This window comes from Ictidomys tridecemlineatus, chromosome 3 (assembly GCF_052094955.1).
Source record: "Ictidomys tridecemlineatus isolate mIctTri1 chromosome 3, mIctTri1.hap1, whole genome shotgun sequence".
In the NCBI taxonomy this organism is placed as follows: domain Eukaryota; kingdom Metazoa; phylum Chordata; class Mammalia; order Rodentia; family Sciuridae; genus Ictidomys; species Ictidomys tridecemlineatus.
In genome coordinates, this window is record NC_135479.1 from 115,309,003 (window position 1) to 115,334,537 (window position 25,535).

A 25,535-nucleotide genomic window follows, 5' to 3' on the forward strand; every position below is an offset into this window, starting at 1 on the left:
CTTAGGAGGCTTGCAAATTCAGTTTCTTTGTCTCTCTGTCTGGTTCTGTCTCTATCTCTATTTCTGTCTCTCTTTTCCTTCAGTTCAGCTCCATTCAACTGATATGTATTGAGTGTTAGGCACTGTACAACATTCTGAGGTTTGAGTGATGAACAAAATAGACAAAAATCCCAAAATTCACAGGGCATTTCATTTTTAAAGCCTGCTTTGATACACTTGTTTGCACTATCAATTTATATTATGATATTTCTAAAATGATGTTATGTGGGATTTCTGCATTATCAAATACTTAAAATCTACCAGAGGAATCTATCTGTTGAAAAGAAATCCTTTGGGGATTGGGGTTATAGATCAATGGTAGAGCACTTGCCTACCATGCAAAAGGCCCTAGGTTTGGTACCAAACACCAAAAAAAATTCTATTAAAAACTCCTGACATTTTTATTTGTATGTATGTATGTATGTACATACATACGAGGGATTGAACCTGGTACCAAAAGGGGTGCTTAACCACTGAGCCACATCCCAGCCCCCACTTTATGTTTCATTTTGAGACAGGATCTCACTAATTTGCTGAGGCTGGTTTTTTTAATTTTATTTTATTTTTATTGGTTATTCAAAACATTACAAAGATTGCAGAATCACATCGGTTACACATCCACATTTTTACATAATGCCATAATAGTAACTGTTGTGTTCTGCTACTTTTCCTATCCTCTACTATCCCCCCTCCCCTCCCCTCCCATCTTCTCTCTCTACCCCATCTACTGTAATTCATTTCTCTCCTTATTTTTTTCCCATTCCCCTCACAACCTCTTAAATGTAATTTTGTATAACAATGAGGGTCTCCTTCCATTTCCATGCAATTTCCCTTTTCTCTCCCTTTCCCTCCTACCTCATGACTCTATTTAATATTAATCTTTTCCTCCTGCTCTTCCTCCCTGCTCTGTTCTTGGTTGCTCTCATTATATCAAAGAAGACATTTGGCATTTGTTTTTTAGGGATTGGCTAGCTTCACTTAGCATAATCTGCTTTAATGCCATACATTTCCCTGCAAATTCCATGATTTTGTCATTTTTTAGTGCTGCGTAGTACTCCATTGTGTCTAAATACCACATTTTTTTTATCCATTCATCTATTGAGGGGCATTGGGGCTGGTTCCACAGTCTAGCTATTGTGAATTGTGCTGCTATGAACATCGATGTGGCAGTATCCCTGTAGTACGCTCTTTTAAGGTCTTCAGGGAATAGTCCGAGAAGGGCAATAGCTGGGTCAAATGGTGGTTCTATTCTCAGCTTTCCCAGGAATCTCCATTATGCTTTCCAAATTGGCTGCACCAATTTGCAGTCCCTCCAACAATGAACAAGTGTACCCTTTTCCCCACATCCTCGCCAGCACTTGTTGTTGTTTGACTTCATAGTGGCTGCCAATCTTACTGGAGTGAGATGGTATCTTAGGGTGGTTTTGATTTGCATTTCTCTGACTGCTAGAGATGGTGAGCATTTTTTCATGTACTTGTTGATTGATTGTATGTCCTCCTCTGAGAAGTGTCTGTTCAGATCCTTGGCCCATTTGTTGATTGGGTTATTTGTTATCTTATTGTCTAATTTTTTGAGTTCTTTGTATACTCTGGATATTAAGGCTCTATCTGAAGTGTGAGGAGTAAACATTTGTTCCCATGATGTAGGCTCCCTATTTACCTCTCTTATTGTTTCTCTGGGTGAGAAAAACTTTTTAGTTTAAGTAAGTCCCATTTGTTGATTCTAGTTATTAACTCTTGTGCTATGGGTGTCCTATTAAGGAATTTGGAGCCCGACCCCACAATATGTAGATCGGAGCCAACCTTTTCTTCTTCTTCTTTTTTTTTTAATTTTTAATTTTTTATTGTTGGTTGTTCAAAACATTACATAGTTCTTGATATATCATATTTCACACTTTGATTCAAGTGGGTTATGAACTCCCATTTTTACCCCGTATACAGATTGCAGAAATAATACAAGGGGGAGAAATGAATTACAGTAGATGGGGGTAGAGAGAGAAGATGGGAGGGGAGGGGAGTAGAGGATAGGAAAGGTAGCAGAATACAACAGTCACTAATAGGGCATTATGTAAAAATGTGGATGTGTAACCGACGTGATTCTGCAATCTGTATTTGGGGTAAAATTGGGAGTTCATAACCCACTTCAATGTAATGTATGAAATATGATATGTCAAGAGCTTTGTAATGTTGTGAACAACCAATAAAAAAAAAAAAGAGTCGAGGACTTTGAGGCTGAAAGTGGCAGCACCAACAAGCAAGTGAACACACAAACATAAAATTTCAGTGCTTTCGACTCAGCTTTTATTTGCTTTCTCTCAACTGTACCACCAGTAACCAGGAGATTATCACCATGGCCATTCTCAGCACAGGACTCTGTCCAGGGGCAGGCAGAGTTACTTAGCCAGACCGTAGTGCAGGTCGGAGAGCGAGGTAGGAGCAAGCCAGGAACAGGTCAGCATGCAGGCTCAGTGGATTGTCATTGCCTTAGTCCTAAGAACCCAAACAGGGAAGAAACTACACCATGCAATCCACTCAAATGTTCTCTGAATGTTATGGGATGTCTCATTGATTCTCTGGACCCGTTGACGACCAAGAGGAACAAGAAAGAGGTGTCAAAGGATAAAACTTCTTGGTTTTATTCTGAAACAAGCTAAAAGGAAGCTCATGGACAAGTGGCTCTGTTTTTTTTCTGAGTCTGTTTTCTTCCTGATCTGAGGGAAATTTACTGGATGATTTCTGAGATCCTTTTCAGCTATGAAAATTCAAAAGGATCTTAATACACAAATGAAAAGAGAAAAATAAAATCTTTAAGAAAACAAGGAGGAACAGAGGTCTCGTTTTATTCTCCAGAGTGCTACATTACTACACACGGATGTCTTTTCCATGAGAAAATTCCCAGATGCTCAGTGAAGACCATAGAATGCATTTTCGTATAAACTTAAAATGTTTATGCTGTCTGAACACAATGTTATTGAACCATGTGCAGACTACACCAGCATCCTTTTATTGTCCAATTGAGCAAGCACCGACATAGATTAAAAGTACCCTGGAGCCTAAAAAAAAAAAAAAAGTATTCATGTTGTTCTATTTCTGAAATGCCTTTTCTGTTCCATTGATCTATTTGTATATTTCATTGTTTGGATTTTGCTTTTTTGCCAGCACCACGCTGTCCTGATTACGTTAGCTTTATAGCAGTTTCTGCAGCTGGCTTAGTGTCCAGTCTTCAGACTTCTTCTTTTTCATTATCATGTGGGTTATTCTAGGTCTTTGCCTTGCCCTCCTAGAAACTTTAGAATTAATTTGTCAATATTCACAATATACCTGGCTGGAATTTGAACTGAAATCACATTGAGTTTATAGATTAAGTAAGGAAGGACCGATATCTTGACAACATTGAGTTTTCCAAACCCATGAACATGGAATATGCTCCATTTAGTTAATTCTTTTATTTCTTTTTTCATAGATTTGTATTTTCCTCACATAGATCTTATACAAATTGTGTTAGATTTATACCAAAGCATTTCATTTGGGGCGATGCTAATGCAAATAGTATCATTTTTAAAAATTTAAAGTCTATTTGCTCATTGCTAATACATAGGAAATTAATTAAACCTTCATATATTAACCTTGTTTTCTGCAACCTTTCAATACTCAATTATTTACTTTGGCGGTCTTTTTTAATTTTTTCAGTTTTTCTATATAGACAACTATATTATCTGTAATAAAAGAAGAAAAAAACATTTTTATTTCTTTATTCCCAGTCTGTTTGCCTTTTATTTCCTTTTTTTGTCCTTCAGCATTAGTGAGGACTTCTAGTACAATGTTGAAAGGAATGGTGTGAAGGAGTGTGTTTAGCTTGTTCTGATCCAGTGGGATGTCTTCTAGCTTTCCTTGTATTTTAAACTCCTATTATTCATATAAGGAAATTTTATTGAATTCTAATGTTAATTTTAAACCTAGATTCTTTAATTATTTTATTGCTTGTAGGAATTTTATAAGTGTTCCTATTGAACTTTCTAGGCATATAACAATATATAAATACATATAATTTTACATTCATTATTCTTACTATTGTATAATGTAATTATTTATATATTTAATTGGATTGGTTTGTACCTCCAGAAAATTGTTAAAGAGCAATGTTGATTTATTTATTTTAATGGAAATGCATTTGGATTACTTTGTCAATTTTTTTTGCTTACTTTGGGGCTCATATAAATATATACACAATTATATTTCTAATGTACAATGAAAACTACTTTGTGTGTTGCCAGGAAAAGGTTAGTTTATTCTATAATTTGTGTTAGAATAACTGAGTAACCTAAGGGGAAAAAATGGACTTCTACCTCACTCCAGATAAAAAATCAAATCCTAAATAGAATATCAAAACTTTTAAATTTATAAAATTAAGCCATCAAAATGCTAAAATTGCATCAGTTACACTTCCATTGATTTACATATTGCCATACTAGTGTCTGTTGTGTTCTGCTGCCTTTCCTGTCCTCTACTATTCCCCCTCCCCTCCCCTCCCCTCCCCTCTTCTCTCTCTACCCCCGCCAACCTTTTCTTCTATCAGATGCCGGGTCTCTGATTTGATATCAAGCTCCTTGATCCATTTTGAATTAACTTTTGTGCATGGCGAGAGAAAGGGATTCAGTTTCATTTTGTTGCATATGGATTTCCAGTTTTCGCAGCACCATTTGTTAAAGATACTATCCTTCCTCCATTGCATGCTTTTAGCCCCTTTATCAAATATAAGATAGTTGTAATTTTGTGGATTGGTCTCTGTGTCCTCTATTCTATACCATTGGTGCACCCGCCTGTTTTGGTACCATGCTGTTTTTGTTACTATTGCTCTGTAGTACAGTTTGAAATCTGGTATCGCTACACCTCCTGATTTCACACTTCCTGCTTAGAATTGCTTTTGCTATTCTGGGTCTTTTATTTTTCCATATGAATTTCATGATTGCTTTATCTATTTCTACAAGAAATGCTGAGGCTGGTTTTTTAAAAAATATTTTTTAGTTATACATAGGCACAATATCTTTATTTTGCTTATTTATTTTTATGTGGTGCTGAGGATTGAACCCAGTGCTTCACATGTGCGAGGCAAGCGCTCTACCACTGAACCACAATCGAGTCAAGCGCTCTGCCTCCCAGCCCCCTGAGGCTAGTTTTTAATTTGTGATTCTCCTGCCTCAGCCTTCCAAGATGCTGGGATTGCAGGCATGTGATACAGTGCCTGGCTAAAAGTACCTGACTTTTAAAGGAATAATCTTACCTAAGTAATTTCATATACATCCTGTGTTTTTATGTTTGGTTACTAAAGAGATGCATATTTTTTTAATATATAAAGAAACCTGTCACAAAGAGATGCATATTCTAGTTAAGCCTGATTATCACTATTTAGCATGTGTGAAGTTGAGGTTAATCATGTTTTTCTACAAATCACAGCTCCCTTTACACAGAAAACTTTTTTTTACAGGTATGCAATGCTAGAAGATAACCACTAGTAGGCGCTGAAAGCACACTCCTTTGGCTCAAGCTTTGCTTTCAGGGTGGCTTTTGCTGCTTTCAAAAGCTATTTGGCTTGAACATAAGTTAATGTTCTAATTGAATTGCACTTTAGTTTGGTTGACTATTTTTAGATGAAAATGATAGAACATTTAACCTGGTCATTTCTTCTGTTCAGTACACATCTGTGTTTTAGGGCATTCATGCAGTGATCCTCTAATCCTGCCCTTCAGATATCTGGGGAAAAAGTTTCTTCTGCTTGAGCCATAGGAAAGACTCTTCTTCCATTTTTCATAATGGACAGAATATTGGGCTGAAATAAGTGTCATCCACATCTTTCTAGTACTGTTTGTATATTGTAGAAATGTGAAGAGGTGGCGTGATGGAGTTTTCCAAGAGAAAATTAACTAAGAAGGCCTTTGTCTGGATGGTCTGGGGTCCCACTGTTGACTCTTGTCTGGCGTGGTTAGGCCCCAGGAGACTCACTCTCACAACTTAAAGGACCCCCGACCAGGAATGTCAGTTTAAATCATGCTACATGGGAAGTTAGAAGCATCGTAAGGAGAGCTTCAGGAATAAGTCACAATTAAGGAACGTGTATGAGGGTGCAAGACCTCAACTAAGGCAATTCAAGGGACTTCCCCACGATTCAGCAAGTCTTGCCATGGGGTTGGTTACTGAATCTGTGGGCCACAAGACCATCTCCTGTGGACAGGAAATCCTATGGGTTCTCACAACTTCTGTCTGCCTCATGGCTCCCAGTTTTCAGTGCTTCAGTGTGGTTCTGACTTCTGTTTGAATGGATGTGCCCTCTCTTTACTTATGGCTAATTTATTCCAACTAATTATAAACTGGCCTTCCATGGGTGACTTTTTGCATATCTATGTTGGGATTGTTTAGACACTGATAATCTCATTAGATGATGATGATGATGATGATGATGATGATGATAATAATAACCAGATTATTTAGATTTCGACTCTATCAAACGTGTATTACCAATAAATAATACAAATGGTAGCTAAAATGAATGAATGTGCATGGGTACTAGGCACTGTGCTAAATACTTTGTGTAAGTTAGCTTGCCTAATCCTCCCATTGCTATTCTCCCTCTAGAGTGAAGAATCTGAGAATCACATAGGTTAAGGAACAACCCAAGGGGTGAAGATAGAAATATGAACCCAGGAAGTTCCACTCCACGACAGCAATCTCAACAATTTGCAACTCACTTTACCACTTAGTGCCTGAGTTCTGAAATCTGGCTTTACAAAAACATCTATGCTGTAGTGTAACCTATCAGTTACCTGGGCATTGCTAGATATGATTGGTTGAATTTTCATGAATATCAAATGTTAATAGAATCATAAGAGTGCATATTTTATCAGTCTTTTTGTGATGAATTGATGTTGCTTGGGTTTTATATTTTATCTTGTACTTAGTACAAAAGCTATTTTTGAATGTTATAAGGAAATATCTGGAAGCATCCAGATTAATAGACAGGTAATGAAATACTCCCCAAACCCAATGGCTCACTATCAAAAAGGAGATATCTATCTATAAAGTAGTTGCCACAAATTGAACTTGAATAAATGTAGGGAGAATACATAGGTACAAATTCAAGAGTTCTGAAGCATCATATTATATTTAGAATAGCCCAGGATTATTGAGGATTTATCTTGTAGCAGACATTATTATAAGCTCTGTCTGGATAAAAACTTACATAATCATTAAGAAAATTATGAGGTAGGCACTATTTTTACCCCCATTTTACAAATGAGTAAAGAAGACCAAAACCCAACAACAACAACAACAACAAACCCCCAAAGTGAAGTAATTTGGTCTCACAGCCAGTAAGTAGTATAGTCAGGATTTGAACTCAGCAGCCTGGCCTATGTTTGTAGTCCCTGTTTTCTGGGTGATCATTCTGGCCCTTGCACTAGGCATCTATTATAGAGCCATTTCAGTTTGTGCAGTTGATTTCTTTGTAGTCACCACAGAAATGCAATTATCTCTTAAGGACAGACTTTCCTAGAGAATATGGTGACTTGCAATGATACCAGCATTAGGAATGACTATGGGAAGCTCAGTACCTGTAATTTGTGATCCTATGTCTGTTATTTTTTCATTATTTAGACAATATGATTATTCCAAAGAATATAATCCATAATAAATCCTAAGCATCTGAGATTCTGGAATACTTGAGAAGGAAGTTTTTGTGTTTGCCAAAATCCTTCACACATCCATTTATTTATTTTTTTAGTGCCACTCTGCCATTTTTTTAAAATTGTTCTTTTTAGATATACATGACAGTAAAGTGTATTTTGATACATTATACATACACGGAGTATAACATTCTAATTAGGATCCCATTCTTGAGATTGTACAGGATGAGTTTCACTGGTTGTGTACTCAAATATGAACCTAGGAGAGTTATGTCTGATTCATTCTACTGTACTTCACACCTTTAAATTGCATAATTGATGAGGAGGCTGTGGTATGTAGGAGAGAAGGTGGTTGTTTGCTGGTGATGACTAGGACTGTGTGGCTTAGGCTTACACTTTGTACACTCAGTCTGGTATAGGCAGTTTTCTCTATGGGGTACAGATATTAACTTTTCACAGTGAACTGAAGTGTTAGTCTGGCTGTTAATGTATCAGAAATGGGACAATTGAGTCTTTTAGAATTCTCAGTAGTTTACTGCCCCTGAGTTCAATCTCAGGAAGAGAGAGAGAGGGGGGGAGGGGGAGGGGGAGGGAGTGAGGGAGAGAGGGAATATGAATACATAAATAAAAAGGAAATTAACTAATTAATTCTCAGAAACTGATGATCTGGCAGGGTTGCCTCCCAGGAATGGTCAGTAAGGGAGGTGAGATGGGACCTTGGAGTCTTTTTGCCAGCTGGGTGAACTTGGGGCCACTTAGCCTTCAACTCGCGCTTTCTTCTATGTGTAATTGACAATTTTTTTTAAACCACAAAGGTTTTGTGATAATAAATTAACTAAAATATGTAAAATGCATGTAGATATATATGTGCAGATATATGTATAAAATTATATGTATATAACATACATATAACATGTATATATTTCCCCCTCCCCCACTATACCCATAGAATGCTGAATTTGTCACCTCTGAACTTTTGGGTAGTTATCAGTTACGATCCTGGGCCATGGGAGAACTGTACTTGGGCCCTTGGGTGTACTCACAGCTGAGTGGGTAGAAGGTGAGGAGGGATGGAGCGAAACGGAGACCCAGAGAGATGAGAGAGGGGTGGCAAGAAGAGAAACAATTCGCAGCAGAACAGAAAGAGCCCTCTATGCGCTCTCCACGTCTCAGACCAGGATGGAATTATTTGACTTATCAACACGGATCGAGTGTCACTCGGGCGAGGAGACGGCCCCCCCTCCCTTTACCCGGCTCCCTTCCACACCCTGCTTTGGACCCCGCCCGGCGATTGGCGGGCTCGACCCCGGGCGGTCGCGGATTGGCGCTCGTCGGTCGAAGCCACGGGGTTTAAAGAGGGGGGCGGGGGCGCGCCACCCAGCAGCGCTGCTGTCCCAGCAGTTCGTCCGTCGCTGTCTCAGCTGTGCGCCCGCCGCCGCCGCGTCGTCCGTGCTGGGCTCGCAGTCTCTAGCGGCCCACTCCACCTCGAGGGTCCGGCCTCGGGCGATCGCCAGCAAGCGGCTGGCCAGGGCGGCACAGGGAGTACCTACCAGGGCAGGCGCTGTCCAGCCCGGAGTCCGGGCGCAGTCAGTGAGGGTCGAGGCGCGTGGACGTCGAGGTGGCCACCATGGTGGCCACGTGCCTGCAAGTGGTGGGCTTCGTCACGAGCTTCGTGGGCTGGATCGGCATTATCGTCACCACATCCACCAATGACTGGGTGGTGACCTGTGGCTACACCATCCCTACCTGCCGCAAGCTGGACGAACTGGGTTCCAAGGGGCTGTGGGCTGACTGCGTCATGGCCACGGGGCTGTACCACTGCAAGCCCCTGGTGGACATCCTCATCTTGCCGGGTAAGGACCCCCACTGTGCAAGCGCTGCTTTGTAAGCTCACATTCTCTGCGTAGACCAGAGAGCGGGCAATAGACAGAGTTCACAGAAACATTTGGGGGCTCAAGGACCTTTGGGCACATTTTTTTACATCCCCAATTCCCACCCTGATGTAGAATTAGGCAATTCTAAACTTAATCCCTCTCGGTCTCAATTTTCTTATCTAGAATCTGGGATAATAATGATAATTTGGCCAGTGGCAAAGCTGGTCCAGCCGCTTTAAGAATTTAATGAACTGAGATACAGACACAGAGTAGGGACTCAGACCAAGTGGATTCCCACCGTCCCACCCCTCCTCTGCTCCGGTGGTCACTTGACCAGAAGTACTTTACTGTCCTGGTCCCATACTCTTCCCACTGGCTCGGGGCTGCCAGTTAAGATTCTCGCAGAAGCAAGGAGGAAAGAGTGAAACGCATGCACTGGAGCGATTCAAACAGGTGCGGGCTGTTTCTCAGTCCTCCCTGGATGGGTCAGGCGCGCTGGAGAGATTAGGGAGCTCTTAGCTCCACCCGCCCACCCCCCTTGTCGCCAAGAAGTTCACTAAGGATGTCTCTGGGCTGCCCAGTTTAGCAAATCCCAGGTTGATTCTCTCAGTCCCCAGGGGTCTATTTTATCTACTCTACCCTATCTCTGCCTCTGCTATCGAGGAGTCCGACAGCGATGCTGCGGTGACACCCTCCCCTGCTCCATGACCCTCCAGTTGGGTGGGAAGAGTACAGACTACATTGCAAGAGACACTGAGCGCCGCCAAAAGTCATTACTTCTGGCTTGCAGCTGTGATTGGAGAGCAGGGGGAAGAATTGACCAGCCTCCGCCTCTCCCACTCCCACTGGGAGCCCCATCTTCCTTTGTAGTCCTGTGGGAAAATTTTGGGCAAATTTGGATTTCGATTTAACTACGAGCTAAGTTGAATGAATAGCGAGGCCACGCCTGCCCCCTCAAGTTTTCTGCTAGAAATCTGCCCTGCCCTGCGGGCTCATTCTTCACCTGGCTCTTCCACGGTCCCTTCCAGCCTTTGTGAATTCTGCGCTGGCTTCTTTCAGACTGAGAGAAACTTGACTCTGAAGCCACCCTTCTAGGAGGTTCACTTTGTGCCTTCTCAGAAGTCTTTGACGTTCAGAAATTCTGCATCCCGTTAGTACCCCAAGTTGGTCCTATTTCGCAGTCCTGGCAATTGGAATAAATCTCCCTTCCTCTTTGCTGCCCTAATACTTGGCTTATCTTTATAACGTCACTTTTCTGCTTTGTTTTGTTTTTATTGTTGTAAGTTGTCTCCTACCGTCTTTGCATCCTCTCCTAACCTGGGTATCACCTCTGGCACCTAATAGGTGTGCACAGTGCACATTATGTCTGCCTTTCATAACCCTTTCAGAAAGACAGAAGAGGCCAGCAAACCCTGATCAGGATCCAGCTTCAGTTAATGCTGGTTCTGATCCCAACACTCACAGTCTGGGTGATTAGAGAAAAGTTGTTAACCTCTTTGAATCCCCATTTGTCGTCTTTTAAAAGTTAAAATAAAACCAACTACCTATCTTTTAAGATTGCTTTAGGGATTAAATGAGATGAGAAATGTAAACTTTCTTTTGTGTAATAGATGTTCCATAAAGGGTAGCTATCAAAATCTGGGCATGAAATTTTTAAGGACCTGTGACCGAACGATAAATTTATTCTTCTGCTTCCCCTGGAGTTAAATTTACTGAGCATTCAGTGCCAAGTGGTTTGTTTTCAGAGAACATGGGCCATTCTCCAGGGTGGAAAATATTATGGGGAGGGCTTAATCCTTCCTGATATCTGCCCCCCTTATACTTTTGTTGGGGGCAGGGATGTCCTCCACCTCCATGTTTTACTTCTGGACATGGCCTTGTCACTGTAGCACGTGGACAGCCTGTGCCATGAATTTCAGAACCTCTGTTGCTAGTTGACTACCTCCTTTGTGTCTTTCCTGCCTCTCCTACAGATTGAAAGGCCAGGGAGAGGCTGGGCCTCAGACTTCTTTGGCTCTTCTTTGAGAGTCTTCAAGGCAATAGATACCAAATGAATTATTTTTAATTCCAAAGAAGCTGACATGGGCAGTGGCTGGAAGACAGCCCTTCTGGAATCTGAACTCTGGCAAAATATACCTTGCTAAGAGACAGTGCTAAAGTTGGGTCTTGGTGCACAAGGCAAGCTGGCTGGATTTGGTATGGGGGTCTGGTGTATGAGCATTAGTTAAGTTTGAGCATAAAAAGGAGGGTCATGAATGCTACTTTTTTTTTTTTTTTGGCGGGGGTTGGGGTGGGGAGGAGTGTTTTAATGAGAAACAAATATAAAAAATGAAACAGTAAACTTAAGTTTGTGAATTTCTCCCAGCACTTTGCCATATTTATTCTACATAAATATTGTACATATTATAATCTGTTTCTTAATAAAGTCGTTACTTGGCATTTTACTTGACAGTATAGAGTTTAGATAGCTTTGTTATACTTTCTTATTATTCAATTCACTTATTCTTTCATTTCTAATTGTTTTGTTTACATCATCATTTGTGGTCACATGAAAGCCAAGGCAGGTGTCTGGCCTCCAGAAATCCCCAGGGCTGGAGAGATCACTTTAAGACAATGATGGACAGACAATTGGGGAAGCATGTTCAGGGCACTGTGGGTCAGGATGGAGCCTGAACATCTATAGAGGGCAGGAGTCATGAGGACAGCATCCTCTGAGGAGGTATGGGAGAGAAGAAGACTGAATCTTAGACTACTCTAGTTCAGGGCCACATACGATTCATACCCAAAGTGAATTAAAAGCAGATGTTTAGGCATGAAATCAGTCAGTATATGCAGATAAAAGTAGTAACACAAATGATAATGGCCAACTATTTTCAGTACTCAGAATAGGAATTGTTTTAAGCACCGTATGAATTAATTAATTTTCTGTAGAATTCTATCAGAGAGATGTAGGCACTTTTTTGATTTTTTATTCTATAGTGAGGACACAGCAGTTAAGTAACTTGCCCAAAGTGACATAGGTAGAGTAGATCAACAGAAGACTGGAACCCACACAGACCATTGCAGAAGACTTCTTTGAAGATTTGAATTTCCACCTGAGTCTTTTACAAGGTGTTATAATAATGTAAATAGGCTCTGGACCCTCCATCCTGGAAGCTTGACCAAATGATCTAAACCAGTAACCTCCATTCCATTTCTCTAACCCCCATTTTTGTTGCCAAGTTGCTGTGAAAGTTGAAGTTGAAGGTGTGAAGTTATCCTGGGCAACATTTAGCTTATTTCAAATCTTGGAATGGGGTGAGAAGAAGAAAGGAATTCATGTCAGGTGGGCCTCAGGAACCAAGAGGACCCTTGATCTAATCCACCCTATCTGTTCTCTTGTTCCTAGGCTACGTGCAGGCTTGCCGGGCCCTAATGATCGCTGCCTCAGTTCTGGGTCTGCCGGCCATTTTGCTGCTGCTGACAGTTCTCCCCTGCATCCGAATGGGCCATGAGCCTGGTGTGGCCAAGTACCGGCGGGCCCAGCTGGCAGGAGTCATGCTCATTCTGCTGGGTAAGCCTTCTATACACACCCCAACTCTGAGAACCTGATGGATCTCAAATTCAAATCTTGTGGTTGCTGCTTCCTCAAGTTCAAGATAAATGTGAAAGGAAGCCAAGAGAATCCTCGGGGCAATTGACGGCGTAAGAGATCCCCTCCTATTTGATGACAAGTTTAAACAGAGGGCTCAGTAATGTCGGGGGGTGGAGGGCACCGCACGTGGAAACAAGTTTAAAAAAAAGAAAAAGAAAAAGAAGATTTTGAGGTTTGAGGGTAACCAAAACAAAGGGAGAGACCAGAAGGACAGAAGAGAATTGCATGGTGGCTCTCCATTCAGGCCACACAGTGGAATTTCTTTTAGAACCCTTATATTCAGATCCCACAGCAGATAATAGAATCAGAAGTTTCTGGGGATCAGGCCAGGGAAAGATGTTTTTGAAAGCTCCTGGGCTGATTTGTACAGCTCTTATGTACAGCCAAGATTGAGAACCTGTTAATAATGACCAAAGAGAAAAAAAGTGATGTTCATTAAGTGTAATCAATGCTCATTTAGCATGTGCACCAGGCACTATGTGGGCCTTAGCGGCATGGGGAAGGGAGGCAGTGTCTGCTTTGAATGTACAGAGAGTATGTGGCGGGTGTGCTCATCTAAAAGCTACCCAGGCTGTGCACACAGTAAGAAGGCACCGAACCCTGGGTGTTTCCTAGAGTAGAGGAACCCAGTGACGAGTCCTGAGTGTTGAAGAGAAGGTGGTCGGATACTGGATTGGATGGAGGGAGAGGCTAGGTCAAGGAAATGTCACGTGCTTGTTCAGCTTTGCTGATCACACCTACACCCAAGGCTTGATTTAACAACCAGTGGAGGGGGCTTCTAGCTCTGCTCTCTTTGCTGATTTCATTTCTCTCCATTTCCTTTCCGCCACCCATGCTGATTCCATTAGCACATCTAAATCCTTACAGAAGATGTGGATTTTAAGAGCAACTGTTCTTGTTGGAGAGTGTGCATATCAGTGAGCAGAAACTGATCTGGATCTGGATTAGATAATAAAGTCATCCTTTCCTGGGACAAGGGATTCCCATTCTCAAAGTGGCAGATTTGGTCATGCAATCATGCACTTGAGGGGTTGGAAGATGTCAGGGTTCTGTATATGTCCATGCCACTGATGATGCTTACTCCCCACCAGGAGGCTTCTCACCCATAGTGACCCCAGTGAGGTGAGGGCACAGGAGAGGTAGGCATCATTTCCCAGGATTACAAAAGGGTAGAGTTTGTGGTTGACTGTAAAAATATAGAGAATTCAAAGAGCGGGGGGGGGGGGTATGTCTGTGTGCAGTGAAAAGAGCTACTAATTTCCAGACAAGAATCTGGGCCTGGAGATTTTGATTCCAGCCACAAAGAATCTGTGCAAGTGCCCCATAGAACACACACACAGCCTCCTGCCCTGTAAGGCGCAGGCGCCCCTTCTCGTGGTCAGATCTCTGTGCTCCTTTCCAATGGGGGAGGCCAAAGCTGTATGGTGAACTGGGTGGTGGAATTCAGAAGACCTCTTCCCAGCCACTTGCTGTTTTTTTACTTTCCTCACATTCTCCCAGAAGCCCCAGAAGGTTCGCTTGAGCTCTGAGGATGGCAGAGACAAAGGATGGGTGTGTTGTCTCGGGTGTTCGTGTTTAGAAATTCTGGCGTTTCATAGGAGAGTCACAGAGTATCCACAGTGGATTACAATAAATACAAACAAACTCTGTGGAAAATAGAGTGATAAAGTATAGATGGGTTTAAAAACAGCTGAATTGTTGTACAATGAATCAAATTCACTCTGCTGTCATAGATACCTAATTAAAATTAATTAATTAAAAACTCCAGTTGAATTGTCTAGCTGAATAACCAGGTTTTGTTTGTTTGTTTTTTGGTCCAGGAGGAGCAACCAGTGATTTGGAATGTCTTAGCTGAATTAGGTTTTCATTACTTTTTTTTTTAATATATTTATTTTTTAGTTTTAGGTGGACACAATATCTTTTTTTAAATTTTTATATGGTGCTGAGAATTGAACCCAGTGCCTCACGCATGCTACATGAGCACACTACCACTTGAGTCACATTCCCAGCCCTGGCTTTCTTCCGTTTTTAAAGTGGTTTTGTATAGGAAGACAGTATCATAGAAAAGGCAAGTGAGGTGGGGCCGGGGTGTGGGGATGGGCTCCTTAGTCCCCTTGTCCTGTGTGGAATGAAACAATAAGAGAGACAGGGGGTCCAGTGATCTGACCCCACAGGAAGCTAGCTGCTCACCAATTGGATGGGGTGAAGGAACTCACTCTTGGACCCTTTACAGCTTGCATTTCCAGAATTGTCCACCTCTTGGATGCTTCCTGTCGGGATTCGTTTCTCAGCGGGTTGCCCTCTGCCTTTGGGTTAAATGTTGTTTTGACCAGGAGGAGCCAGCTCTGGAAATGTAAAGCTCATTGTCTCAAGTGTGGCACCTGCTGATCTCCTCTAGGTCTTCTCACCCCAGCCCAGAGTGCCTTGTTTTCCACCCTTGGCAGTGAGTAGGAGGAGCAAGTGAAGGCTCTCTTTGTGTAGCTCTGGTTGGTCTCTGGTCACTGTCCCAGGCCAGCCAGTGCTGGGCCCATGCTGGGTTCTAGGGTCACCGGATGGTGCACCAGTTGAGGTGTGGTTGCTGACCAAAGGGGGTGGGGCAACACTGGAGCTGGGGGCCTGGGAACTGGACACAGTGTCACACAGGCCTTGGTATGGAAACTGTGAATACAAATAAAATCAGCTCTTCCTGACCCTGGAAATCTGTAACTTTTTTTTTTTTTTTTGAAAGCTTAAAAAATCATGTCTGTTGTAACAACTCTATCTTCTGAGCAGTCTCACTTTAATGCTGTGAGGTTTAGCTCCTGCTGTGGGGAAGGAATATAAGCCTGATGCTGCTGGCTTCTTAAGCCAGATGAGTAGCTCAAGGAGCAGCGGGCTTCTCAGATCTGGGGTGGATCTGAGGCCAATCTAATCTGTTTGTAGCTTTTCAAGAGTCCCTGCCAAGGCAGGAGGTGTCTAAACCCTGAATTGTTTTATCTAGTCAGCTGGAGTTAGACCCAACTGTACTGAATTTGGAATCTATTGCTTTGTAGCTGTTTATACTGGGGCAAGTACTTGATGTCTCTGAGCCTTTCTATAAAATGGGAATAATAATGCTTACTTTTCTGGTTAGAAAGAACAAAGAAATCATCTAGCATGGAAATCTGCCACATAGTAAGTGCTCAGTAAATGGTCATTCTTTTTGTTGTTGTTGGTTAGAGGAAAGAGAGAGAGCTAACCTAGAGGGTAACTGGCTATTCTTGCAATCATGTCTAATTTCTGCAGGATCATCTCCATTCTTGGAACTGGTAAGGAGAGATAATAACCTGTTTCTGGAAACATACCTTGTGCCCTGGTCCAGTGGAAATGTTTCCTTTGTTTACTCTGTTAAAAAACAGAGCATGGGGGTCAAGAGTTGAAGATTTTTGCTGATTCCATGATGGAAAGCCAAAACAAGCTACCCTACTGAAAACACTGGTTCAGCTCTGTTTTACTCCAATTCTTACCTTGCTGCAAGTTAGAAAGTAAAGTAAGAAAGTACTTTATTTGGATGTTTCTTAAAGGAATGAGGTAGGGAATAAAAAGAAAGTCAATGTGCTTTTTGAATAATCTTTTTGTCTTCTTTCTTTTTAAGTTTTGTTTTCTGGGGGGCCTCTCCCCTGGGAGGCAAGGGCTCTACCACTGACCTATATCTCCCCTCCACCTCCCAGCCCTTTTAAAATTTTGTTTTGTGGCAGGGTCTCACTAGGTAGCACAGGCTGGCCTCAACTTGTGGTCCTCCTGCCTCAGCCTCCAGAGTAGCTGTGCTCACAGGTGTGTGCCCCAGTGATCAGCTCTTCTTCCTTTTAAAACACCTGATCTCTGTTGATAGTAGAAAAAGCCAACTTCAGGTTAACAGTAAAATTGTAATAAAATGAAGGGTGTGGGGAAATGTGAGACAAACTGAGCTTGTCCTACGCACAGGATCAGCTGTACTGTAGGAAAAAGGAATCCTTGAGTGTGGAATGAAGAGTGATGCCTTCAATTCAGAACATTGGGAAAATACTTAGAAAAATTCCTCATGTGCATGTGTGAATATGTAACAACGAATCCCACCATTATATATAATTATAATGCACCAATAAAAAATATGGAAAAAATATTCTGCCAAATAAGATTTGCAACTGAGTATGACTGTGGCTTAAAATGACCTCATCAGCAAAGTTGGAGGCACTAATTGCTTTGTGAATACTTCCTGCTTCTAAATTCTAAATTAAAAAAATAATAACAAGGATCTGGGGATGTGGCTCAGTGAGGTGTGCTTGCCTGGCATGCTTGAGGACCTGGATTCAATCCCCAGGACTTAAAAAAAAAATCAACCATAAGCTGGCTTTGAAAAGTTATAGGAAAAAAAATAATGATGCATGGAATAAAAATGAAGGAAAAAAATCTTGAAAGCAAGCCAGGAAAATAGTGGACTCATATATTCCATTGATTTGATGATTATTATAAATATTAGCTCCTCCTAAAGGTCACTTATGTAAGAGAAGTATGTTACATGTCAACATTTTAGAGAATGATAAACGAGGAAGAGAAAAACTCAGAAGTTTTCTCGTTTCATATGAGAAGAGAACAATAAATAAGATATTGACTCCATCAGCTCATTAGAAATCTTGTTACTTGTTGGCTTAAATTGATTCCTTTGTGAAAAGTTAAAATTAGGGCTGGGGTTGTGGCTCAGAGGTAGAGTGCTCACCTAGTATGTTCGATCCTCGGCAACGCATAAATAAATAAATAAATAAATATATTGTGTCCACCTGTAACTTAAAAAAATAAATGTTTTAAAAAAGTTAAAATTAATCATTGCTACTTAGGTTGTATAATAGTATTGATACTAAGATAGCATTCAGTGCATTGCAAAATGTGAAATGGAGGAGAATTTAAAAAACACTTGTGGAAAATTTTAAGCTATCATGAAAGAATAGTATAACAAATATCCAGAACCCAAACTCCTTCTCAGTAACGATCAGCTCACGCCCATCTTCCCAATTCTCCATTTCTTCCAGGCTCCAGATGTTTTTGTCTTCAAACTCAGCTTTATATCAAGGAGGATTTCTCTCCCAGGATTACTAATATAGTATATAGTCAGCATAATTCAAATAATTTTGACATACATATTACTCAGTGGTAGAAATGAAGCTTTTGAAAGGCCACTTAATACCTTGTATTGACGGTAACAAAACTTGAAAAAAGGTGTTCATTAGAGGAAGGCAGAAATATCAGTGTCTGATGATCTTTCCCAGATTCTCTTTCTCTTTTCTGATTTGTTACCTCCCAAATCTAACACATTTGTATCAATTTTATTTAACTTCATGACCTTTCTTTTTCTGTTTTTTTTTGCTATGAAAACTTTTGACACATCAAAATTGTATTTATTTATGAGGTTGTCTCACATTTATTCAACTCCCTAATATCACCATGTACCATTTAATCTCTAAAGACCTTGAAAGTACACTAAAACTTTCATTGCTCTAAATTGCCTTCCCAAATAATTTCTCCTTGGTTAAGTCAGATCATTGTTAATTTTTAAAAAGGGTGTATCCTATCGACTAAGAAACACATTGTGTGACATTACTTGAAACTTATTTTCAAACGAGAGAATAGCTTTTATTCTTTGAAGAGTAAGGTATTCTTGTGAGAGGATCTGTATCCACACAGCTAAGAATATTCACAATTTTTATTTTATACTCCCAAATTGCAGATTATTCCTCACCTCTCCTGCAGCTAATGATTGCATCTTCTGAAGCTAACATAGGAGAAAGAGACTGAAAAATCTGAGTGCTAAAATTGTTTTTGGAGACTTAATAATAAAAAAAAAACTTTGATGACACAAAACAAGATCAAAGAATGAAAATTTTCTTTGTATTTCTTCAATTTTCCTTACCTTAAAGGTAAATGTGACTTTTTAGAAAAAACGCTTTCTTTATTTTTTCTCTAATAACAGAATCATTTCATGTATTTTTTTTTTGACGGAGGGAGTGTATCTACAAATACAAATCAATTTAGTAAGGCTTCTGTGTTTTCAAAATAAAGTCCAAAATTTGTGACAGTTTTATTATTTCACAATTTTTAGTCAAGCAGTGATTCGATTTGCATTTTTAACTGTACTGGTCATATCCTTTTCTCCCTCAGACCATAGCTGACATGGAGTAAATTCTCCTCTTTTAGTTTTAAACATTTTTCAATTTGAGTTCAGTCGAAGGTCACTGCTCCCAGTGAGCCTCTCATTTCCTTTCATGTTGTGCGGTAGTCTGTCTTTTCTTAGTGGTTTTGATGTGGTTCATCTTTGAGAGCCACAGGAATTCCTCCCAGAGTACGTTTATCTACTAGGAAATAAAGAACCTGCTGTTGCTCATTTGCCTTGTTTTTGTATGGATTATAAAAGAAGGAAACCTTTAATGAGCTAAATCACAGGCGTGTGGCTCTATGTGTGTTAAAGTCACATGAAGCTTTGATGACTGTGGAAGTCAGTTTTGATGTGTATGAAGGGGAAAGTAGAGCCCCCGGTGCACCCACTTCCTCACACAGTCCTCTGAGGTTCATCATATAAGTATCCAGACATTTTTGTTTTCTTTTTCCAATGAGCTATACTGTAATATAATCTAACAAAATATCTGACACTTAAAACCAATTGAAGGTTACCTTTGGAAGAGGGAGTCTGATTCTTTTCTTAGCTGGAGATAACCTAGTTTTATTATTGTTTTTATTGTGAGAAAGAATCAAGTGAACTTAGAGATAATTTCTTGTCTTATTCTATAAAATCTAAACTAAATTTCCAAGTTGTTTGGTTTTGGGATGTGGGGGGTGCTTTCTTGTGTGTGTGCATATACGTGTGTGTGTGTGTGTGTGTGTGTTGTATTTGTAAATACAAAGTAACCAAAAAATGTAATATTTAATTTGAACCATAAGTTGTTTTAAAACCAGTTAATTGTTTATGAGAAAGATTGATTGAATCAACCAAATCAGTTGTTTAGGAATCAAATCTTTTATTTATTTTCTTCTTACATAATTCAGCTTTTAATTCTGTGCCTTTTTCCTCTACACAATCCTGGATAAGGTTTGGAAAGCCCTTGCTAAGTTGCTCATAGTGGAACAGATGCCACTCTGGGGGGCTGGGTGTATAGCAGGGATGTGTATTGCAGGGAGAATCTACTGTAGTTCCCTTTGGCCGAAATGCTCTAAAGGAGGATATCAGTCAACTGTGCCTGGCTGAAAGCAATTTTCCAAGAGACCCTGATTTGGAATCCATGGCTGAAGAAAGAGAAAGAAAAGGACTTTCTACCATTATCTGAGGTTTTCAAAACCGTTGAGCTGGAAAGGGGGAAATCTCAAACACCAGTCTTCCTGAATGTTCTTCACAGAAGGAAGATACATCTTTTCTTGGTATTTCATATTATAGAAGTGGATGTTATTATGCTTACTCTTTAATAAAAAGAAAGCCATTAACATGTAAGATTTTAGCCTCTTAGATAATCTACATAAACTCCTTAATTGACCAGATTTGGTAACATATGCAGATAATCTCAGTTACCTGGGAGGCTGAAGCAGGAGGATTGCAAGTTTGAGGTCAGCCTTGGCAATACAGTAAGACCCTACCTCAATAAATAAATAAAAATAAAACAAAAATGGCTGTGGATGTAACTCAAAGGTAGAGTACCCTGGATTCAATCTCCAGAACTACAAAAACAAAACTAAACAAATCCCCTAAATTGTGTGGTTAGCTCATTATTAATGCCAGATACGGGGATCTTTTAACCTGATGATATTGGAAGTAAATTGAGTCAAGCAAGAGAACATGTAGACGAGGCTTTTACTGGAGCCTCTGTTTAGGAAGGGAGACACAGTTCTGATAAGACCTCAGGCTGGCTCCCTGAGACAAAGGAGGGAGCTCGCTTTACTGGTCACTTTTAGGAGTAGAAATGTTAATTTGTTTTAGGTGTACTGAACTCAATTGTTTCCCCCAGTGTTAAAGATAACTTACTGCAGCTGTTCAAGAGGATGCATACAGAGCAGCCTCCTGACCTCAATGAAGCAAAACTGGTGTGGGTTGAGGGTGGTACACCTGAAGCTTCCTGGGTTCTGCTGTCAGGCTGTGGGCCAAGGCCCATGAGCGCATTTGCCCCTCATTCCTATGGTGGTCCTGTCTCACTATACATGGAGTGAACTCAGGCTGTTAGAAAACCAATCTGGACAATTCAAAGACCCCCCGAATCCACTCTTGCCTCTGACTTCTACTGTACTTTTTTGGATAAGAATCCCATCTGTTTATGTGTGTGTATATCCTGCTTGTGGGGGCAGGTTTATTCTGTTGTCAACAAAAAATTGTTGTAAGATATACAAGTGCAAAGAGACCGTTGACTTTTTTGAAGTGGGTAAAACTTAAATATTTCCTAAAGTTTGGAGCAAATGTGTTGTGCTATATGTTTTAGTGTTTATTTAGAGAAAAATTATATTTCTTTTCTGTGGACATAAAGGGTAAGTTAGGAAGATCACTCAGTATGAGTAGAAATCAGAGAAAGTGATAAGGTTACTCCAAGTGGCACGCCAGACTGGCAATTCAGACCCTGTCTTGAATTTATTGATGGCTTTTATGACTAAGAAGCAGAAACCTCACTATTACTGTCAGTCCTATGTCTGTCAACCATAATGTGCCATTCCAACTTAAAGTTTGAAACAAAATTTCCGTCCTGTTTGTAGTTGTGTGAAATCAGATGATACTAAAGGAAGTCATGGAGTTACTTTGTTTTGAGCTGTAATTTTAATCTTTTTTAAAATTCAAGATTCAGGGGGCTGGGGCTCAGTGGTAGCGCACTTGCCTAGCATGTGTGAGGCACTGGGTTCGATTCTCAGCACCACATACCGAAAAAAAAAAAGGTCTATCAACAACTAAAAAATTAAAATTAAAATTTAAAAAAAATTCAAGGGGCTGGGATTGTGGCTCAGTGGTATAGCGCTCTTCTAGCACATGCAAGGCCCTGGGTTCGATCCTCAGCATCACATTAAAAAAAACAAAACAAAAAAAAAACCCAAAAAAACAAATAAAATAAAGGTATTGTGTCCAACTACAACTAAAAAATAAATACTTAAAAAATCAAGATTCAGTTCTTCTGTCTTACTAGCCTCATGATAAATGTTTAGTGGCTCCACGTATCTTGTGGCTACACTATTTGGTAGTAGAAATTTTTAAAAAATGTCTTTATATGCCCTTGTTTTTATTTTTTATAGACTCTTGTTCAATTAGGAAGGCGGAAGGACAAAATAAGATAGAAGCTGTTTCTCATTTTAAACTGTGAAATCTAAACTTAATTTGAAGGTTAGCCTGATTGATCCAAGACCATAAGTTGTACCATCTTGACCCATCATGAATAATATCATCATCATAAAATCTTTGAATAGGTGAATTATTTTACTCCAAGGACTGTTCATTTTCCTGTTGGAATTTTGTGATCGTCACTAGCATAGCACAAATTCAGACCCTTAGCTGATGCTCCACTGATATCTAGCAACATTCACCACAGCAAGAGAAATTGCATAGCTTCTCCAGGTCTTTGGGCATCATCTTGTTTCCCAGTCTCTGAATAGCTCAGGTCATTCCGTCATTCAACAAGCATGCATACGCTGTGCTGTATGCCTTGTGCTGAGCTAAACATTGAGTCTGCAGACATAAATAAGGCACAGCTTCTGCCTTCGAAAAACTCAAGAGTCTGGCATAGGAAATAGACCTGTAAAGAGAAAAATCATTATATGGTTAGGTGAATGTGGTAATAGGCTTGGCATTTCAGATAGAGAGTCACGATGTACAAGTAAAAATTTTTGGTCCTAAATGATTTATTATTTTTTTTTTTCCAGTTTTTACATGCGAGTTCTTTTGTCACTGCCACATGCTGGGGGAAAAAAAAAAAAAAAAAAAAAAGACCCAGCAGGGCAAGCTGCTTTGACACGACTTATTCTATAGCGCAAGCCTTTAGGTTCTGATTGCCAGGGGAGCGCAGCTCTGTGCACAGAGCTCTTCTGCAGGGGGAGCGAACGCGCCCAGTCACCGCTTTCTTCCTTCTCCGCAGCTCTCTGCGCCATCGTCGCCACCATCTGGTTCCCTGTGTGCGCCCACCGTGAGACCACCATCGTGAGCTTTGGCTACTCCCTGTACGCGGGCTGGATTGGTGCGGTGCTGTGCTTGGTGGGTGGCAGCGTCATCGTCTGCTGCGCTGGAGATGCCCAGGCATTTGGTGAAAACCGTTTCTACTACTCTTCGGGCTCCAGCTCCCCGACTCATGCCAAGAGTGCACATGTATAAGAGAGCCGTGGCCACGGCCCCGTGGAGGTGCTGTAGATGCCGGGCCTGTGGCCCTAGGTTCACTTCTCTGCCAGGCATCAAAGCCAAAGGTCTAGAAAACATCCTGCCTGGCGTTTTGTAGTCTTAACACGCCCCCCGCCCCCACCTCTGCCCCCCATCACGTTTTGGTTGCATTAAAAGAAATCTCTGGCTCAGATTATGCCCACATAGTTTCCATGGTGTTGCCCACTATTATCTCCTTTCTCGGGCATCCCTTTGTTGTTTAATAAAAAGTAATAATTTTGTTTCTCTCTAAATTTCAAGTGTCTTGCAAACATGGCTGAGTTGGGTGCGGGTAGGGGAGCGAAATAAAAAAAGACACTTTTCAAACTGTTACAGATGACAATGGGAGTCTCATAAAGATGCCTCTCTTGTTTGCTCCCTCCTCTTCAATTCCAAGGTCATTTACTTCTAAGAGATAGAAAAAGATAGAATCCGGGATGCGGGGTGGGGAGGGAGGGGGAATTGTGGAACTTTTTCTCCATGGGGAAAGTTTTCCCTTTTATAAGTTGAGGGCAAGGGGTGGGGAATATTTTTTAGTTTGTGATTTTACATTTATCTGTACATACTTTTTTCAAGATGGATCATTTTTATAACCATGGTTTTCCTGAAATTCTCAGTTCATCAGTATGAAGGAAATGAACCAAATAGACTTTAATCATGCAGTAAATAACAGTACAAGTGAGTATAACTTTTACTGACATTCCACAAAACATTTTTGATTTCCAGAATTGTGTGATATAGTTTTTAATCCTGCATTTGCATATGCTTCAAATTAACCCATTTTTAAAAGCCCTTTTCCCTTTCTTTATTTTTGTTCTATTATCCATCATGAAGCAATGTTTAATGTAAACTGTACTGTTGAATTTGGCTTTACGGGTGTTAATGCTGATGGTGTTATCAGCATCTGAGACCCCAGACTCTCCAAACACGGATGGTGCATTTGGTTCCTTAAGTGAAATCTGTGCAATAAAATAACAAACTGTCTGCAAAACTGGCCTTCAATCTCCTGATATATCCAGAGGTCTCGTCTACTGATTTTAAAAAGTCTCATTCATAATAATCTACTGGTAATTTATAGGGGACCTGATCAGTGAGTCAGGAATAAGTTATTCTGCATTGCCCTGAGTGATTAAAAATTATACTTTATTCACCAATATTGTGGTGGTAAGGTATGATCATAAAAATGTAACCTTGATGTTCTCTAGGTTTTTGTAGTAGAGTGACTTTATGGCCTGTTTAAATCATAGGTAAATGGGCTGCAATCAGAAACCAAGTGCTAAGCATTAGGTGATTAAATTCCTTTATTTGCTTTGAACATTTAGTAAAGAATTGACTAATTATGAGGGAGAATTAAAAAAAGAAACTCATTTTACTGGATCAAAAATGTTATAATACCTAGATGCATGTTGTTGAAACACATATAAGTAAATGTTTGGAAATTTTGGACAAAGACACATAGAGTTGATTGTATTTTGTTTTCTGTTCCAGAAACTGTCAAATTATGGGCCTGTTCTAAGAAAATAGATTATTATCTGTTTTGGCAGACATTTTCCAAATAAAATACTAATGTCATTAGTAGAATGACATTAGATAGTAGAATAATTGGTAAACATTTCCTCTTTGGAAATATCCACTTGTGTCAGACATTTGCAGAAATTTATGTACATTAGGATATTGTAAACTGGGAGAAATTATTTCAAATTACCTGTGGAGAAAAGATAACATTCATGTTGACAAAAATATTTGCTTTGCTATAGGACAGTTTTTTGATAGGATATGACTCATTTGACTATATTGGAGGACCCTCCCTACCACATTAAATCATGTCAGGGTACAGTGGATTGTGAACATGAATGGAGCAGAGGCATGTGGAGGGAGATGTAAGATGTTAGGTCCTCTTGCTCCCTCTCCTCACTGCCAGTTAGAAGCATCATAAATGTAGTAGTTATCTTAAGGAC

The 25,535-nt window shown here is 40.3% G+C and overlaps 1 protein-coding gene across 1 annotated transcript; it reads left to right on the top strand.

Moving 5' to 3' along the window:
• The first annotated feature begins 9,205 nt into the window (after positions 1-9,205).
• On the top strand, positions 9,206-23,831 carry Cldn11 (claudin 11). Its single transcript, XM_005332482.4, has 3 exons — positions 9,206-9,568; positions 12,978-13,142; positions 23,303-23,831. Exons 1-3 carry the CDS (start codon positions 9,343-9,345, stop codon positions 23,533-23,535), a joined length of 624 nt encoding a protein of 207 aa, XP_005332539.1. The 5' UTR covers positions 9,206-9,342; the 3' UTR covers positions 23,536-23,831.
• The last annotated feature ends 1,704 nt before the right edge of the window (positions 23,832-25,535 follow it).